The sequence below is a fragment of the Rhinopithecus roxellana genome, chromosome 4, assembly GCF_007565055.1.
Source record: "Rhinopithecus roxellana isolate Shanxi Qingling chromosome 4, ASM756505v1, whole genome shotgun sequence".
Lineage (NCBI taxonomy): Eukaryota > Metazoa > Chordata > Mammalia > Primates > Cercopithecidae > Rhinopithecus > Rhinopithecus roxellana.
In genome coordinates this window covers 6,353,674-6,373,595 of record NC_044552.1, presented here as the reverse complement: position 1 = coordinate 6,373,595, position 19,922 = coordinate 6,353,674, and the positions used below count along the sequence as shown (strand labels likewise).

Sequence of the window (19,922 nt, the reverse complement as noted above, 5' to 3'; positions counted from 1 at the left end):
CTTCTCGCTGCATTCTCACAGCAACATATAAATTTTGTGAAGAAACAAACTTTCCAACCAGAGCATCCCATATCCTAATCATACCTTACCCACCCTGCCCGCTTTATGTCTACTCCTCAAGCAGGCTTCTGTTACTTGAAAGCAAAGCAGGCCTAACATTTACCATTAGGATCACCTGAGCCAAGAAGGCAGCCTTAGCTTCATCACTCTTTATGACAAATAAAGCTTGTGGAAGTGTTCCAGATGAAAGGAGACCAAAGAGACGATCACACTCTCCCAAGCTTTGGGACTGGAGCACACCATCTAACTCTTCTGAAGCTCAGTATTCCTTGGCTGTAAAATATCTAGTTAGACAGGCCCGCCATCCCTTTTCCAGGGATTCTGGGTCAGATGTGAAAGGGAATCTGGTGATGCATTGACTGGTTGTTACGTATCATCCCTGGTGTTTTTCAGCAAACTTGGTAAACATTCACACGCTAGGAAAGAAGATAAAACTATTGCCTCGCATCAGTTCAGTTCAGGTTTTATAAGCAATTGAGTTTGCACCAAACCTATCAAAGAAAGAATTCAATTTTCAAAGGTTCATTTTGTTTTGTTTTTTTAAATTCGGAATTGAAGATAAGGAACTGTGTTTATCTCATTGGGTTCTTTTGAAAATCCCATCCTGCTTCCAGGCCGACCCAGGGGCAGCATTTTGAAGAATGCCTGTTACCTTCCATTATTGCATCGCTCTATGTCTCTGTCTCTCACTGGGCTGCAAGCTCTTTAAAACCCAGAGATATTATCACAGTCATTTTTGTATGCACCTCACTACCTGGCAAAGTGCTTCATGTATTGCGTGGCTTGAATAAATGTTTATCAAATGAATAAATGTGGTTTCAAAGATAATTTCTTTTCAGTATTCAAAACACAATGAACAGTTGCAGATTTCCTAGAGTGAGCAATTATTGAGTCATTTGAAGATACACGAATCTAAAAATTCAAGTGGCAATGTCCTTATTCCTTTCAATTCACCCTTTTTAAATTATCCCCAATAAAACTACATTCCCATAATTTTAAACAAGCAAGTGAAATAGAGGTAGTAGCAAAAGTGACAGAAGCAACTTAGATTTAGTGAAAACTACAATATGCCAAGTATTCTTTAAAGAACTTTATGTGTATTAAATTATAACCTGTCAACCATATTTTAAAATTTGTTCATTTTACTGATATGGAAACAAGACAGGCAAGTTGCCTAAAGACACACAGCTAGTAGATGGCAGCTGTCAATCCCAGGCCATCAGCCTCCATAACCTATGATCACATGGCCTCTCACATAAAAGGAACACAAAACCCCCTTCTGCCTTCATTATGGGTTTGTGTCTCCCCAAAAGATGTCACAGTCCTCACGTCCAGTACCTGTGAATGTGACCTTATTTGGAAAGAGTTGTTGCAGATGTAATTAGTCAGGATGAAGTCATGAGGGTTGGCCCTAATCCAATATGACTGGTATTCCTACCTATATAAAGGAAAAATTCAGACACAGGCACGCACACAGGCAGAACTCCAATGAACATGAAAGCAGAGATGAAGTGATGCATCCTCACGCCAAGGAGCATCAAAGACTGTCCGCAGGCCAGCAGAAGCCAGGACAGGGCTGGTACAGACTCCCTCACAGCCCTCAGAAGGAACCAGCCCTGCCCACACCTTGATATCTCCAGCTTCCAGCCTCCAGAACTGAAAAAAATTAATTTCTGTTGTTTAAGCCACCCAGCTGATGATACTTTGTTACAGCAGCTCCTAGAAACTACTATGAGCCCATCAAACTGCTAAAAGAAATTAGCTAGAATCAGCAATGCCAATACATAATCCTGCAGAAGGCACGTGCATAACATAATAATCGCACCCTTGTTGGACTGAAGAGCAAAGATACAGGACATTAATGGGGCTTCTAACTCACTGGCATGCCCCCAAGTCCTACTTCCTGGCCTTTCAGTAGCTATGTCTTAGAAAAAAGAAAAAAGGAAACCAGAAACCCAAAAAACCAAGTGAAGACACATTTCCATGCTACCCACCAGCGCCTCAGAATGAGCAACGCCACCAATCCTGTCCAGGAGCACACACGTTCCCACACTCACACATCAGCCACAAAGCAGACACTTCCCACTCTCTGCCCTGCAACCCACTGATGATATTCTCCACCCTCCCACAGACAGCGCGTGAGTCAGAGACGGCAGGTGGCAGCTGGGGACCGCTGTCAATGCTTCCCAGTCCTCCTGTGGGCTGCAAGAGGGAGAGGGAGGTGGCCCCACAAATGGACACCAGAGCAAGAGTTTTGTAGAGGGAGGGGAGGAATGTTCAGACCCCAGGATATTAGCGTCACCCTCTGGCTGTCACTCACAGCAAATCTCTGGTTGCCTTGGTATCAAAAACCTCAAATAGACTGTAAAGGCCTTTGGATGAGATTTTCCACCATCTGATGCAGTTACCTCCACTAGAGTTTAGGGTTTCGTCATCTGAGGTCTCCTGATCGAAATCTCTCTGCACGTGTGCCTGACAACACCAGGGCTCTACACACAAACACACACACACACTGGCTCTTGTCCCTGCAAGAACATAGCCTCCTGAAAGATCCCCAAAGCCTGGCAGTGAGCGATACACCCAGAGAGGGGCAGGGTGGGTCAGGTTTCTGACCCACCCCCAACTGAGTTTTACGCTAGGGGTTAGTTCTTTCAGAAGTCCCTATCACTAAATCACCTTGGTAATTCCAGATGCCCATCAGGGATTTTGTTTCCTGAGAGTGAAGCCAACCCTGGACTCACAGAAACCGTGGGGAATGGTCCCCGGCAGGATGGCTACCATGAATGGGAAAGCCACCTTGTCATTGGTTTGAACTGAGTTATACAAACACCTGAGACATGAACACAGGTTATTCTAAAGAGAAAATCCTATGATATTCACCAAGAGTTGACAGTTTGACAGAGGGACGCCTAAAACCACAGGCAAAGGAGTAACATTAAGCCAAAACGGTAACCCACCAGACGCCCTGCTACTGCCTGTCAGCAGCACCCCACATGGGCCAACTTTCTGTGTGAAACAAGGAAGCCCATTCAGAAGAGAAATAAACGTTTCAGCCAAATTAAGCACAGACACCCACACAAAGAGCTCTATTAGATCATGACAGGCACAGAGGGTCAGCCTGCCCCATGACCTGCCTGCACTTAGGCGCTGGAACACCCACCTACTGGACCTCTGCTAACAGGGAGGGGGATTCATTACCTGAAGCATCCTCAACTCCCAGTTGGTCACAGTTTAACACTGGCCTCGTCAGCCCTCTTGGGACTGCATTGTCCAATAGACAGGATGGGAGTTTACTAGATGCATACCTCTGTCTTGACTGCTGCTTATTCAGACAAGATTGCGGGGCATGATTTTGCTATAGCAGGCCCGACAGGCTGGGGGCTGTCTCCTCATCTGGCTAAGCTCCATCATTCCAAGAAGGACGTGGGTCTCAGAGGTCAGTTTTAAAGTGGAACAGCCCTATCTTGAAGCAAGATCTCAGAGGGTTGAAAGGAAATGAGGCTTCTAAGACACTCCTTCTTTTTAATGTTTTTAAATTATTATTATTATTTTCTTTATTTTTTGAGACAGGGTCTGGCTCTGTCACCCTCTCTCATGCCAGGTTGGAGTGCAGTGGCATGATCTTGGCTCACTGCAGTGTCCACCTCCTGGGCTCAAGCGATCTTCCCACCTCAGTCTCCCGAGTAGCTGGGACTACAGGCATCCACTACCACGCCTGGCTAATTTTTGTATTTTTTGCAGAGACGGGGTTTTGCCATGTTGCCCAGGCTGGTCTCACACTCCTGAGCTCAAGTGATCCACCCACCTTGACCTCCCAAAGTGCTGGGATTACAGGTGTGAGCCACCATGCTCGGCCTCCTTTAGCTTTTTAAACTTTCTCATGAATATTGTCACGACTACAGGTGCAGACCTATTCCACTTTGTTTTCCCCATTAAATACAGGTTAATTTTTGAACTACCCATCATGGTCACCTCTAATCCTTTCTAGACCAAAGCAAGACTCTAAATAAATATATAGACAGATTGGACTGCTCTCTTACTGCAGATGGTTAAGCCTGAACAGATGACAGGTCCTGACATACAGTCTCCTAGCGCTGCACCGTACAGAGTGGGCGGCCTGCATGTTGCTCGTCTTGGCCCTGCACAGATCTGTCTTGGAAGCCAGGAGGTCTGAGTCTCCTGGGAATGAAAACCTTCCTATTCAGACAATCACAGGGACATTATTGAGTAGAATAGAAAGTTCACATGAACTTTTCAAATAAGAACAAGAGACCTCATAGAGACTGTGGTGCCCTGCGGGAGGCTTTGAGCTAAGCCACTCCCCAACTCGGGGGCACCTGAACAAAGAAGTCAGGGACAGTTTCAGAGCATTCAGGTGATTTCAGTGGCCCACCTGGGAAAATCAAAGATGGGGCTTTTCTCTCACAAACAGGAAGCAAATGGGCAATGCTGCCCACAGCCCACAGCTAGCAGAGCAGCTCCACATCTGCCCAACATGGAAAGTGAAAACAAACTGCAAAGGGAACTTAACCTTCCCAGACACAATCCTTCCTGCGGATCCTGAGTCAGACCTTGCCAGAAGCAAATGGGCACCTGCCAGGGATTTGAGAGGTGACCTGGACTTTCTGAAATTTTCCAGAGTCTAAAATGGAGGAAAGGTGTCTAGAAAGTTCTACAATATCCCAAACTGTGCCCTATAGATAACAGGCACTCAATACACATTTGGGGATTATAAGAAATCAGCCTGCCATAAGCAGAGAGCTAACAAAGAAACTTGGCTCCACAGCACCAGGAGCACCCAATATTCCGGGGCAGGACCCAGAGTCTCCCTGCTACCCCCAATCCAGGGTCCTCCTGAAGTGGTCCTCAGATACACTTTGAGAGACACTCATCCCGTGATGTCACACACCCAGGGATGATGGAGTTGGGACTAGAACATGGTCGGATAATGCCCCACTCAGTGCTGCTTCTCCTGTGCCAAAGCACGACTCATTATTGACAGAGACCAGGTATTTCTCTCTAAGTGCTAACAACCATCTGTAACAAAGTTGTGCAGTTGGATGTGATTCAGAGTAAGCAAGTCATCCTTAACACAGTTCTAAACTGGACTCTATGACAAATGTTCTTTGAAAGTCGCTGTCGGCCTGTTCTTGCAAGAAAAATGAACTTGGGGGCTTCCACTGGCTTGCCTCAGAGTGCTCTTCATCATTCACTTGGCCAGTTCCAGCGGCATCCTGCAGCTGAAATCAAGAAGCATTTTCTATCCAGCCAACGGCACAGGTCCCAGTGCGATGCCTGGGGTTCTGACTGGAGTCAGTGGCTCAAAAGGATTATTTCATCCCTTCTCATCAACCCAGAAGTCTCACCTCATCCAAAAACTCATATTTGAACTAATGACAATTAAAATGCAAAAGTATTGTTTCCTAGTCCCTTAGCCCTGTTTTCCTCATCTATAATTTTAAACCCTCTTTGTATTATACAATGATTTCTTGTTGTTGTTGTTGTTCTTGTTCTTGTTATTCGAGACGGAGTCTTGCTCTGTTGTCCAGGCTGGAGTGCAGTGGTGCGATCTCAGCTCACTGCAACCTCTGCCTCCCTGGTTCAAGTGATTTTCCTGCCTCAGCCTCCCAAGTAGCTGGGATTACAGGTGCCTGCCACCATGCCCAGCTAATTTTTGTATTTTTAGTAGAGACAGGGTTTCACCATGTTGGCCAGGCTTGTCTTGAACCCCTGACCTCGTGATCCACCCATCTTGGCCTCCCAAAGTGCTGGGATTACAAGCATGAGCCCCCACACCCGGCCTGTATTATATATACAATGTTTTACAAACTATTTCCAAACCCCTTTGAAATGAAGAGGTAATCAATAATGTTCTCCGCTGAACTCATCAGGTGATCTCGCATGGTGGAGGAGTCACACTGACCTTGACTTCAGTCCCAGAGCCCTTCCTGTACTATCTGTGTGACCTTCAACATGTGACCTAAACTCTCTAAGCCCCATTTTCCTCTTCTACAAAATGGTACTAATACCTGCATTATAGGGTTGTTGGGACAAAAATAAGATGATATGAAAGGGCTTTGTGCAGTGGTATTGTCACTAAGGCAGCCAGCAAAAAGACTCCATTTCCCCTTGAGCAAAAAAATAATAATAATAAGTGAGAGGGAGATGAAGAGAATTTGGGGCATGATTTATTGTAAGAAGTGATGATGGAATAGTGAGAAGAGAAGCCTGAAGAACAGCCAGGATGGTAACTAATAGATAATGCCTGTGTTTGTTTATCAAAGGCAGGTGGACAGCAAGAAGAAAGGCACATGCAGAAAGGATCCAGAGATTTTGTCCTATCTTGCTGTGGTTTGAATGTTTGTGTCCCCTCCAAAATACACATTTCGGAAATTCAATCCACAACGCAACAGTGTTGGGAGGTGAGGTCTAATGGTAGGTGCCAGGGCCACAAGGGCTCTGCTCTGATGAATGGATTAATGCCACTATCAAAACGGCTTTCAGTGGTACTGGTACCAAAATAGACACATAGACCAATGGAACAGAATAGAGATCTCGGAAATAAGACCACACATTTCCAACCATCTAATCTTCAACAAACCTGACCAAAAAAAGCAATAGGGAAAGGATTCCCTATTTTATAAATGGTGCTGGGGAAACTGGCTAGCCATACGCAGAAAACTGAAACTGGACCCTTCCTTACACCTTATACAAAAATTAACTCAAGATGGATTAAAGACTTAAATATAAAACCCCAAACCATAAAAAACCCTAGAAGAAAATCTAAGCAATACCATTCAGGACATAAGCATGGGCAAAGATTTTATGATGAAACTGACAAAAGCAATTGCAACGAAAGCAAAATTTGACAAATGGGATCTAATTAAACTAACGAGCTTCTACACAGCAAAAGAAACTATCATCGGAGCAAAAAGACAACCTACATAATGGGAAAAAATTTTTGCAATCTACCCATCTGACAAAAGGTTTAATATCCAGAACCCATAAGGAACTTAAATTTACAAGAAAAAAACAACCCCATCAAAAAGTAGGCAAAGGACATAAACAGACACTTCTCAAAAGAGGACATTTATGCAGCCAACAAACATGAAAAAAAAGCTCAACATCACTGATCATTAGAGAAATGCAAATTGAAACCACAATGAGATACCATCTCCTGCCAGTCAGAATGGTGATTATTAAAAAGTCAGGAGGCTCATTACAGGCACGGTGGCTCACGCCTGTAATCCCAGCACTTTGGGAGGCTGAGGTGGGCAGATCACCTGAAGTCAGGAGTTCAAGATCAGCCTGGCCAACATGGTAAAACCCCATCTCTACCAAAAATATAAAAATTAACTGGGCATGGTGGTGTGTGCCTGTAATCCCAGCTACTCGGGAGGCTGAGGCAGGAGAATCACTTGAACTCAGGAGACGGAGGTTACAGTGAGCCGAGACTGCACCACTGCACTCCAGCTTGGGAGACACTGTGAGACTTCATCTCAAAAAATAAAAATAAAAATAGAAAGTCAAGAAACAACAGATGCTAGCAAGGCTGTGGAGACATAGGAACACTTTTACGCTGTTGATGGGAATGTAAATTAGTTCAACCATTGTGGAAGACACTGTGGCAATTCCTCAAGAATCTACAGCCACAAATACCATTTGGCCCAGCAATCCCATTACTAGGTATACACCCAAAAGAATATAAATCACTGTTATAAAGATACATGCATGCATATGTTTACTGCCACACTATTCACAATAGCAAAGACATGGAATCGACCCAAATGCCCATCAATGATAGACTGGATAAAGAAAATGTGGTACACATATACCATGGAATATTATGCAGCCATAAAAAGGATCAAGATCATATCCTTTGCAGAAACATGGAGGGAGCTGGAAGCCATCATCCTCAGCAAACTTCTGTTCCTGTGAACAGAAAACCAAACACCCCATGTTCTGTTGTAAGTGGGAGCTGAATAATGAGAACACATGGACACAGGGAGGGGAACAACACATACTGGGGCCTGTCGGGGGTGCTGGGGGAGGGGGAGCATCAGGATAAACATCTAATGCATGCAGGATATATATCTAATGCATATTAATACCTAGGTGATGGGTTGATAGGTGCAGCAAACCACTGTGGCACACATTTACCTATGTAACAAATCTGCACGTCCTGCACACATATTCCAGAACTTAAAATAACATTTTTTAAAAGGGTTTGCAGGAGTGGGTCCACTCTCTTCTGCCCTTCTACCGTGTGAGAACACAGAGTTTGCCAATTTTTGCCCTGTTCTGCCATGTGAGGACACCTCAAGAAGGCCTTCAGCATACACTAGATGCTGGCACTTGGTGCTGGACTCCAGTCCTCCAGAACTGTGAAAAATACATTTCTGTTTGTTATCAATTATCTGGCCTGTGCTGTTCTGTTACAGTAGTACAAGACTGTCTAAGATGTATCTTTGTCCATTGGCATGGGTTATGAGTGTGTGTACTGTCTACTTTTAACCTTCCACACTGACTCCCTAGAAGCCCAGAGTCTACCTTACCGTATTTGCAGTCTCCTTCACAGCCCTTGGTGGGGTATCTTGTACATGGTGGGTCCTCAGTAAGTACGCTGCTCTCTTGATCAGGAGCAGCCCTTGGCCCTCTTTGTAGTGTCATTGAGCCAGAGCTGCTAGGGAGAAGAGGGGACGCTGGGTTTGAAGGGGAAGGGAGGCATCCAGCCTTTACAGGCCCAGCCCCACACACTGGCCTAGCTCCAGTGCTATCTGAAATGTGCTGAGGCTTCCAAGTCAGCTACCACAGCTGGGATTCCTCCAGTGCAGCCTTGTCACCATCACCGTGGCCTCAGTCAGCTTAGTCCAAGCCGCTTGACTAAGTTTTTACATCCACTTGTTTTTACACCCACTGTCAGCTCATACCTTCCACTCTGCCCCCACATTGCCCGGTTGCCTCCGTGGCTGTCTTCCGTCAGCTGCATCTGGAAGTGGTGTGCTGGTATTTTTCCCTTAAGCTGGTGTGTACCAGGGTTCACTCTCCTTCACATGATCTCCTTTCCTCTGACTTCAGAGAGAAAGGAGGCTCCTTCTCCACCATCCCACCTCACCCCAGGCTCAGCTTTTTCTTGGTACACACCATGTGTACCAAGCATGGTGCAATGAGTCACCAATACCCTGGGGCACAGCAGGCCACCTCCAGCTGGTCAGGCCTCAATTTGAGAGGCAGCACAGCAGCACAACAGCACAAATGCTGGGAGTCAAGCTCTGACACCACCAGCTCCTAGCTGTGTAACGCTGGGCAAGGTCCTTAACCTCTCGGTTTCTCCATCTGCAAATGAAGAGTCACTCCCTCAGACTGTAGTGGTAAGAATTAAGTGAGATGCTTGGCACATGGCAAATACCATGGGATTGCATTTATGTCAGGGGTGGGGAAGGATCTGATACAGCGTGTCTTCAATGCTATTGCACTGTTTTTTAAAATGCCCCTCATTATCTCTATACAGAGATAATAAGAAGCAAACAAGGTCCTGGCAACCTGGGACCGCTTCATTCTAATCAGGGGATGGACACTTTTGTTCCCAATCTGTGAGTGTCATAAATTAGGGTTCTTCCTAGGATTTCTGCCCCTATTTGTACCCCACCCATCAGAGCCACAAGGAATTGTCAGAACGTCTCAGATCACTTCTGGGCTCAGCACAAATCAGTGGGCTGTGAGCCTCACACCCAACTCATCTTCAGTCGGGTCAACTGTGAGCACCTGGGAGAACGAACCGCTTTCTGAGAAGTCAAATAAGCCAAGTGATACACTGCCAAACCCACCTCCTCCGTCAAGGTTGACTATCATTACTTTTCTTCTTGCTGACAGTGAGGAAGAAATCACCCCTCCCCCATCCTTTCCTGGGCTCCTTAATTTTCCCAGCAGGGTCCTGAGGTCAGTGAAATCATAGGTCCTTTCTAGTTCCAGCTGCTGGAATGTAAACAAATCCTACCCACCAAACCTCCAATAGAATTACTGACTTTACAAACAACAAACAACAAAAACAAACCAAACTCAACCCGATGGTTAACCTATGCACCAAACTCCCACTGTCATCTTCGTTCGGAACATTCCACCTCTCTGCTGAGAACTTTCTTATCCTTGAGAAGAAAGCAACAGAGAGATAAAAGTGAAGCATCTCCTGTTCAGGTTGCAAATGCCATCCCAGAGCTCAGCAAGTCAGCAAAGAGGAGCTGCTAAGATTTCACTAGGTAGAGAGCGGCTCTCTTTTCAAACTGTCAAGGCATACAGGTGAGCAATTAAGCAACTGAAAGGAAAGAAGGACACGGTTTCTTCAAGAGCATTTAAAAATGCAAAGCACATTATCTGTGACACCGCCCGGGGTACTTAATTAACTCCATGCCCAGCTGGAAGCCCAAAGCCTGGCCTTCCAGACCACTGGAATGCAGAAGGGTGAGGCTGTCAGCCCCTGGGGAAGTGACTGAGTCTGGCCTCCCAGTTTACAGATGCTGCACTTGGAAAAAAGGGTCTCACTGCCAATTAGCGAGTTAGGCACAGGGCAGCATCCCAGATCTGTGCTGTCCAACACAGGAGCCACAAATTAATTAAAATGAAAGACAATTTAAAATCCAGCTCCTCATTCACACTGACCTCAGTTCACATGCTCAGTAGCCATACGGGGCCGGTGGCTACCGTGTTGGACAGCGCAAAACAGAATATTTTCATTGTCTTGGAAACTTCTATTGACAGGACTGCTCCAGATCACAAGCTCTTTCCACGTCACCAGGGTGTGGGTCTTTTCTTTACCCACAGTTATCCATCCATTAAGCATCATGAAATCAGTTCAGTGGGTCACAGCCAGCTTTTCATTTTCTTGTTAATGAAATGAAAGAAAGAAAATACGATAGCATTTCACAAGCCAATGAAACAAGGGTAAGCATCAGGTCATAAACCTTATGTTCATTTTTATTTATATTCATACATATGTAGGTTATCTGTAAATATTTTTAACACTGATACAGTATATATATGCTATATATGTATACTATATATAATATTAATTATGATTCAGTATATAAATACAAAGATAAATATATTATCTATCCAGCAGGGTCCTGAGGTCAGTGAAATCATGCGTCTTTTCTAGTTCTATCTGCTGGAATTTAAACAAATCCTATCTGCCAAACCTCAAACTTAATCACTGGCTTTACGAACAACATACAACAAAAAACAAACCATCTATACATATATACTGGATCTTAGTATAAAATTTGTTCTCCCTGTAAGTCAGGGTCAGAAAAAGCTACTCTGCTGGCCTGCAGATGTTTGGGTGATTTCACCCCCAGTCATTCTCCCCTTTCCCAAATGACTCAGATCACAAGAGAGTGAGGCAGAGTGCCTGCTCCACAGTGCCACACATGGCTTTTCCTGCAGACCTGATTTTCCATGCACTCTTCCCTGTAAATCCATTTCCTCTGGACACACAGCCAGGCAACTGGAAGGCTCCAGACGCCCATCTAGATTCCAGTGCCCCCAGCACGAGTAAGGGCATAAGGCAGTAGGCAGGGAGACCACAGCTGAGCCGGCATCCATGCTAGGGCCTGTGAAGTCCTGCTCTTCTATCCTTACCAGAGAACAAAGACTTGTTGGAATGTCACCAGTGTCCGGAAATCATTCTTGCTCCCTGGGACCACAAGCTCCTCCCTGTCCAGCTGTAGTTGTACAGTTCTCAGAGGTCAGGAGAAACTGGAGTACTCTTTCCCTCACTGTGATGGATAATTTCAATATGTCAACTTGGCTATGCCACAATAGTCAGATATTGGGTCACACACTTTTCCAGATGCTTCTGTGAAAGTACTTTTTAGATGAGATTAACATTTATATCAGTAGATGCTAAGCAAAGCAGACACCCTGTATAATGTGCTGGGCCTCATCCAATCAGTTGAAGGCTTTATGAGAAACAGACCAATTTCTTCTGAAGAGGAGGAATCTGGTGGCAGCAGATTGCTTTGGACTTGAACTGCAACATTAACTCTTCTCTAGGTCTCTAGCCCACTGGCCAGGTCTACCCTGCAGGGCTTCCCTGCACCCTCTCTTCCTCTTTCTGTGTGTGTGTGTGTGTGTGTGTGTGTGTGTGTGTGTGTGTATGTGTGTGTGTGTCCTTTTGGTTCTGTTTCTCTGAAGAAACAGAAGCTTCCTTGACTACTACCTTCCTCGTCATTCAAGACTCTCAAATGCTACCTCCTCTGTGCAGCCACACCTGATTTCTTCTGCCAGATATAATTGTTCCTTCTTCTGTGCTCATTCTTATAGTATATTTCTTGTGCCACATTTTTGCAAACAATTACTATGCTTTGTACTATCATTAACTGATCATCTAAAGCAGGGTGTCCAATCTTTCGGCTTCCCTGGGCCATATTGGAAGAAGAATTGTCTTGGGCCACACACAAAATACATTAACACTAACGATAGCTGATGAGCTGAAAAAAAAAAAAGCAAAAAATGTTCGTAATGTTTTAAGAAAGTTTATTGTGTGTTGGGCTGCATTGAAACCTGTCTCGGGCCACATGCATCCCACGGGCAGGGGTTGGACAAGCTTGATCTAAAGCTTGGATTCTAAATCTTGTGGCTCAAATCTTGGTCTGTGAACCAGCAGCATCAGTATGCCCTGGAAGCTTGCTAGACATGCAGAATCTCGGGCTCCACCCTAGACCTACAGAATCAGAATCTGCATTTTAACAGATGCCTGGGTGATTCACATGCACATTAAAATGTAAGCAGCACTGCTGTAAACAAGTGCTTCTTAACATTGAGTGGCTTTAAAACATACATATGCCTAGTTCCTACCCTCAGAGACTCTGATGTAACTGGTCTGGGGTGCGGCCTGGGCTTCAGGATGTTCGACACTTTCCCAGGTATTCCTAACTCACAGCCAAGCTTGAGAACCACTGTAACAAACCCCTTGTCTTAGAAGGAGAATTGAGCCCAGTGAAGCTGAGGGACCCCTGTAAGGTCATAAAGTGAGTTAGTATCAGGAATGAGAATCCTACTAAGGTTTCCTGTCTCCCTAAAAATGTTTTAAGGAAAGAGGACAAAGATCCATGTGCACTATCAGCAAATTTATAAGGAAACCTGGGTCATCCAACACCCAGCTGACACAGGAAACTGTCATCATACCAAATATCTCCTCTGTAGGGAGGAACCAGCAGAATTCTCTAGAAATAAAAGAAATGACTCAGCCTAGGTTGGATCTTAGGAACACTTCTCATTTAAAATGACTGTCAAAGACCAAATTTGACAAATTTACACCAAGAGTAAAGTTACTGCTAGGGCAGATGGGTGCCACCTCTGATCTAGGGTGACCCAAAAATGTCCCATGTGGATACAGGCAAGTCTCCACTGGCTCCTTCATTCTCTGCTGAGCCTGGGATGCTTTGGTTATGTAACTTCTTTGGAAGGTACAAGATGATGATATAGTGGCTTCTTTTTATTGCCATATGGCATGAAGTTTTGATCTGAGTTAGAAGATAATAGAGAGCAAAGATGAGAGAAGGAAAGTAAACAGATTTCTTTTCCTTTCAAGACCCTCTCTGGGTTTTACATTTATACTGGCCTGGTGAGGTCCACTAATTCTTCCGTCAGGGTTATAACCAGTAACAACAGGCTTTCCACCCACAGAGATTATTCATGTCACATCCTCTACCTTTGAAGAAGGGTGACTACATGCTGAGGGAGCCTGTCAGTGGCAGGCACCCACATAAAAAGTGGCTGTACCTGCCAATGACTCAAGTGTGACAGGGTGACATTCTCAATCACCTCCCTCCCTGTGGCCTCCTGTGAACTGTCCGTGATACAATTTCTGACCTGCAGTTGCTTGGGATGGATATCCCCTTGATCTGCTGTTGACGACGCAGTACTTCTTCTTTGGCAAAACTACATCTTTCCTTGGTGCAGTGGACCACAACCTGCTTCATGAGGCATCTGCAGAAGACGCTAACCCCAAACGCCCACTGTGCTGATAAATTTGTGCTAGAAAATTATACCCACCCCATGGAATTGCAAGCTTGACAGTTGGTATTAGCAGTTATTCATGCAGATGTGTTCTCAGCAGTGCCATTAAAGAGGGGTAAAAACAAGGCATGACACACTGGGCAGGTGTGCATACACACCCATGGGCACACACACACACACATGCACACATACACACACGTACACATACACACACACACTACTGGCAAGCAGCCGTCCCACTAACCCACAATAAGCCATGCTAGTTTGCCCTGGAATACATCTCCTTTGCAGATAAAAGGAAGAATGCTTCCTGGTATAAAGGAGAGCTATGTATATTTGTGTAACTGATTTCAAAAAAAAAAAAAAAAAAGAAGCAATAGCAGAAGCCAAGTGAACCAACCATATGACAGCAGTTGTAATAAAACAGCACATAAAAATATTTACCAAATTAAATAATTTGGCTAAGTCAATACCAAGCTTTTAAAGTGAGTTAGTAGAATAAACATAAAAGGCGGGAGCTAAAAGGAACTCTTAAAAATGGACTCTGGTGCCTGCGTTATATAGGTAAGGAAATGAAAGTCTAGCAGGGTGAAGTCACTTGCCCAAGGTCACACAGCTAATTAGTATGGTGTCAGGACAAGAACCGCCTGTCCAGGCTCTCTGGCCAACACCCTCTTGGCTGCACACCACCACACATGCAGCCCATAAAGAGATTCAAGCAGATGGTGATGAATTTTCTCAGGCCCAGGGTTCTAAAACTGCTAACCATTTAACCTAACGCAGGTCTGACTGAAAAGAAACCTGCCTGCAAAGAAAAGGGGAAATAAAAAATGGAAACGTTGCAATTGTACATTTTCTTTGGAAGGCTGAATGAAGCCAACAAGAACTTCACTTCCCACCCTGGGGCAAATTCAGGAGGCAGAGAAAAATGATAGGACCGTTCCAGCTATTTCTGCCATGTTTGGATTTTGGGCACACAAGGTTAGAAATACAAATAAATTACCCTGCAGCCAAGAGTCTATGGTTTCTCCCCCAATTCAGAGTCATGTCCAATTATTCTCCTAAACAACAGGAGAGTCTCTAGACCTTTATTCAACCACTTCCACTTCCTAGAAGACTGCCTTTTTCCTTTGGCCAAGGCTAAACTCATTTTTACCCTATGAAAAACATGTACCTCCAGCTGGGAACAGCCAGTCCAGAGCCAAAGGATCACAGAATATAAGAACTGGAGAGTCACCCCAACCAAACCATTTTTTCCCATCTTATTGTCTCTTTCTTTTGAAAAATACATTTTTCATGGTGATATTTTTTAAAACAAGAAATTTAGAGAAGAAAAAAATTCATAATCCCATTATTTGATAACAAACATCATTAGGATTTGGGCTTCTTACCAGACTTTAATTTTCTAGGCATGTATGTGTGTGTGCGTGTGTGTGTACGTGTGTGTGTATTTTAAACAAGGCTATCATCATAATATACAAATGCTTCTGTGTCCTTTTTCTTTACCTATATCATAAGAAAATTTCCTATATTGCTACAGTCTTCCTACACATAATTCTAACAGCTATTTAGTATTTTATCAATTATATTTATCATATTTACCTAACTGTTCTCCTACTGGGGAACATTTATGGTTGTTTCTAGTGTTTCAGTAATCATAAATAAGGCTTCACTGAACACTATTATGCATGTAGGTGTTTTCATTGTTGCTATTTTAGGTTATTTCCTTCAGACACTTCTAAGAAGTCAACCGCCTCGTTTTCTTCATTGCTGGAAAAACACAGTTCCCCAGTGATTAAACAACCTGATAAGGTAATAGGCACACTCTCCAGAGACCTGGGTTTGGTCCTGACTTAGCTGTCAGTGATCATCTGTGACAACCCGGATAAGCCACTCACTTCCTCTGAGACCCAGTTTTCCCTGGGTGTTAGGAGACAGGGAGCTCCAGGCCTGTCCTGGGTGTTCTGATTACCAGTGGTGCTCTCTTTCCACTATTCCCCACAGCCTCCCATCTGAGATACCAAGGCCCCTAACCAATCTCCCTTCCACTTCTCTGCTTTTCACATCAGCTGCTCCGGAAAATGACTTAGTCAAAGCCCATTATGGAACCAAATGTGTTTAAGCATGTGGGAGCCAGGCAGATCAAGCCTATCGTGTGTGAAAGCCAGCAGCAGGATTGGCTATTTCCCTGCTATGGAGCCCTTGCCCCAGCTTTCTGAATCCAGGTCATCCATGGAATTCAACAGACCTTGCTTCGTCTCTGCAAGTGCTGGCCACAGGGCATTGTGACAATAATAAACACACATGCGCCTGCTCTTGGGGACTTCTCCCAGAACTCAGTTATGTAGGAGAGGGAGTCGGCCTGTGTCTCCTATCAAGGCCCTCGAGGACAGTAAAGAGGCCACTGGTCACATCCCCTAAATAATCCCTGTTGGTAACAGCACCACACTTAGCCTGGAGCACACCAGAACAGATGGAGGAATACATCACACTCGCCTTTCATATCTTATCCGTACGAGAGTTTGCCATTTATTTTGGCCTCTTCAAAAATAAGTTATAGGCCAAATGCAGTGGCTCACGCCTGTAATCCCAGCACTCTGGAAGGCTGAGGCAGGTGGATCACCTGATGTCAGCAGTTCAAGACCAGCCTGGCCAACATGGTGAAACCTCATCTCTACTAAAAATACAAAAATTAGCTGGGCATGGTGGCACATGCCTGTAATCCCAGCTACTCAGGAGGCTGAGGCAGGAGAATCGCTTGAACCCAGGAAGTGGCAGTTGCAGTGAGCTGAGATTGTGCCATTGCACTCCAGCCTGGGCAACAAGAGTGAAACTCCATTTCAAAAAAAAAAAGCTATTGGATGTCACTCTAATGCCATGTGACTATCCTGTTTCCCAAAAATAAGTTGTAATCAACAGAGAAGTAAAGATCATGAAATAACATTTTCTCAATTTTTTAATATCCTGTGGGATACATGCAGTCCCCAGGCTATTGCCTCCTCAGTTATGGAATTAGATGATGCAAGTTCCAGTTCAGTCACCCTTTCCCCCTTTTTATACTTTGTCAATAAAAATGATATGGCCTTTGTTCATAGAGACCATTGATACTGGACCACGTTATACTGGAAAACACACAAGCTTTGGAGTCAGGCAAACTTAAGTAGAATTCTGATTCCACTTGCTCTTAGCTGTGTACACTTGCCAAAATATCATATTTCACAGGATCTAAGACACCACTGCAAAGACCTACAGTTATCTTACTATCAAGAAAGAAAAGCCCTTTTAAGACATATATATTTCAGGTGTTCAAATGTGAAAATAATGCATGTCACAGAATCAATGACATGTGATATTTAACCTCTCTACAGTGAAATTTCTCACTTGTAAGATGGAGATGCTAAATGTCCACATTGGAGGTTGGCCATGAGATGTAAATGAGTAACACTTGTACTATGCCTCGCTCCAGATCTGGCACAGAGTAAGTACTCCACAGAATGCTAGTTTCTCTTCTTTCCAAATGTGATGAGTAGGTTCTGGATAGATTGAGTTATCTCAGAGTACATACCATATCTTATATGCATTTGACCTTTTCTAACTCCCCATGACCGACAATGTTGCCTTACACATTGTAGCTACTCAGTAAATGAGTAAGGAATACAGATGATGAATTTGTTTGAAAAACCGATAAACACTGAAGTTGGAAAATCCCATTGGTAGATGTAGCCAGTGATGTCCCACTGGCTTCCCCAGCACCTGTATGTGATGAGCACATCTATCTATAATCTTGGCTGGGTATGGGGACTGGAAAGAAGAGCAAATGCCGGCTCATGAAGCACATCCCTCCTGGAATCCCCCATGCCGGCAGGCTGTGGCTGGAGGCCCGCTGCATTCAGGCAAGAACCTGCAGCTAAATCTCAGTTCCACAGACAAATGCAGCATTGTGGTCCCCGTGGGCCTTTGGGGAAAGCCAGGCTGCCTCTGTGCCCTGGATGTGAACGGCTGTGCATATTAAGTTAGATAGGCTGCATCCCCAAGGGCTTAAACCTGTCCCCTGGGACTCTCCAAGAGCAGCATCGTGGGGGTAAACAAATGTGTCATGTGGGGGTGCTGGAGGGAGCAGAAGCTCAGCTGAACAGAACCACGTGGCATTGTTTTTTCCCCAATATTGTTCTGCCTGCTGATTTTCTTCCTCTGATGTCCCGGTTCTGTTGGAAAGGGAGAAGAGACAGAGAAAAGGAACACATCTCATTTTCCACCACCCACTTTTGATTATTCATATTCATGTGGGAGATGAGAAGAGTCTGCCAGGGACACATTTAAATAACAAGTACTCTAAAATCATTACTTTGCCCTTGACTACAGTCAAGAGACATTCTGTGGGCAGCACACTGTAGTGTGTGTGCACTCACACCCTCACAAATGCACACTCACCTCTCCCTCCAAGCTCCACAAGCTGGAACCTAGTAGTCCCAGTTCCCTAAAGATCACTCACACAGATGGATGTGGCTTTCATAACATTAATGGGACTAGAAGGAAAAAAAAAAAAAAGCAATAATAATTAGCAAACCAGTATGTATCAGTTGAGGTTTCATGCTTTAGTATTTACGTAGCCTCTCCCCTCCACCGAAGGAAAGGACAAGGGAGTGGAGAGAGGAGGAATAAAGTCGGAAAGCCCATTGCCCATGGAAGTGCACAGCATGTTGGCAGTAGGGCAGAAAGCACCTTACTCGGAAGTCAAAATTCCTCGCCCTGGCCCAGGTCCTCAGGAGCTAGCAGCCAGGTGCTCTCGAAGGTTCCTGCAGGACAAAGAGGCCTGGCATCTACTTCCTTCCTCTCACCACCTTCCTGGGCCATCTACTAAGACCCTTCGCTTCTTGGTGCTTTGAGGAGGGAAAATGTCTTTCTTATCTCCCCCAGAGGATGGCTGAGAGGGTTAAGGAAGACGCTACCTCTGAGCAAAGGCAGAATTCCTGCCCTGGAATCACCCCACGGACCCCAGGTCTGTGCCATCTGCTACCTAAAGTCCTGTAATAAACCTGAGGGAAGGCGGGTGGAGCAGGGAGGGGCACTGTCATTTATCTCGTTGCTCAGTCCCTGTGTCTAATAAAGAATTTAGGAAACTTCCCACAGCACGTCTTCTTCTCATGAATAATAGAGTCCTTACTAATAAATCCAGAAAGCAGCACCCAGACCTTGTTAAACCTCTACTAGTTAGTTTTGAAACGTCCATAGCCCAATGTGGAGGCTATCAACACATTCCCAGGAGAAAATGAAACACACTCACAAGTTGGGGTTGCTCAAAAATCCATGTTTGGATCTCACATAAGTGACTGATTTGCCCATTGCTATATCCATTAATGCTGTCCAGTAGAACTTTCTGCAATGATGGAAATGTTCTATGTTGCCTGTCCAATATGGTAGCTACCAGTCAGCCACACATGGCTTGAAATGTGGCTAGGACAACTGAGGAAACTGTATTAGTCTGTTTTCAAGCTGCTGATAAAGACATACCCGAGACTGGGAAGAAAAAGAGGTTTAATGGGACTTACAGTTCCACATGGCTGGGGAGGCCTCAGAATCATGGCGGGAGGTGAAAAGCACTTCTTACATGGTGGCGGCAAGAGAAAAATGATGAAGACGCAAAAGTGGAAACCCCTGATAAACCCATCAGATCTTGTGAGACTTATTCACCATCACCAGAATAGTACAGGAAAGACCATCCCCCATGATTCAAGTGCTTCCCCCAGTTCCCTTCCACAACACATGGGAATTCTGGGAGATACAATTCAAGTTGAGATTTTAGCGGGGACACAGCCAAACCACATCAAAACTGCATTTTTCATTTT

At 44.7% G+C, this 19,922-nt stretch overlaps 1 protein-coding gene across 2 annotated transcripts in view; it reads right to left on the bottom strand.

Moving 5' to 3' along the window:
* Positions 1-19,922, bottom strand: part of GFOD1 (glucose-fructose oxidoreductase domain containing 1) — a 125,807-nt gene that overhangs the window by 89,192 nt on the left and 16,693 nt on the right. The window contains exon 2 of one of the 2 annotated variants that reach the window (XM_030929304.1): positions 18,115-18,281. The exons of the other annotated variant lie outside the window; for it this stretch is intronic. Within the exon in view, the coding sequence (XP_030785164.1) occupies positions 18,115-18,281 (167 nt within the window). Of the gene's footprint in view, positions 1-18,114; positions 18,282-19,922 lie in introns of those variants that run through there. 2 annotated transcript variants of the gene reach the window in all.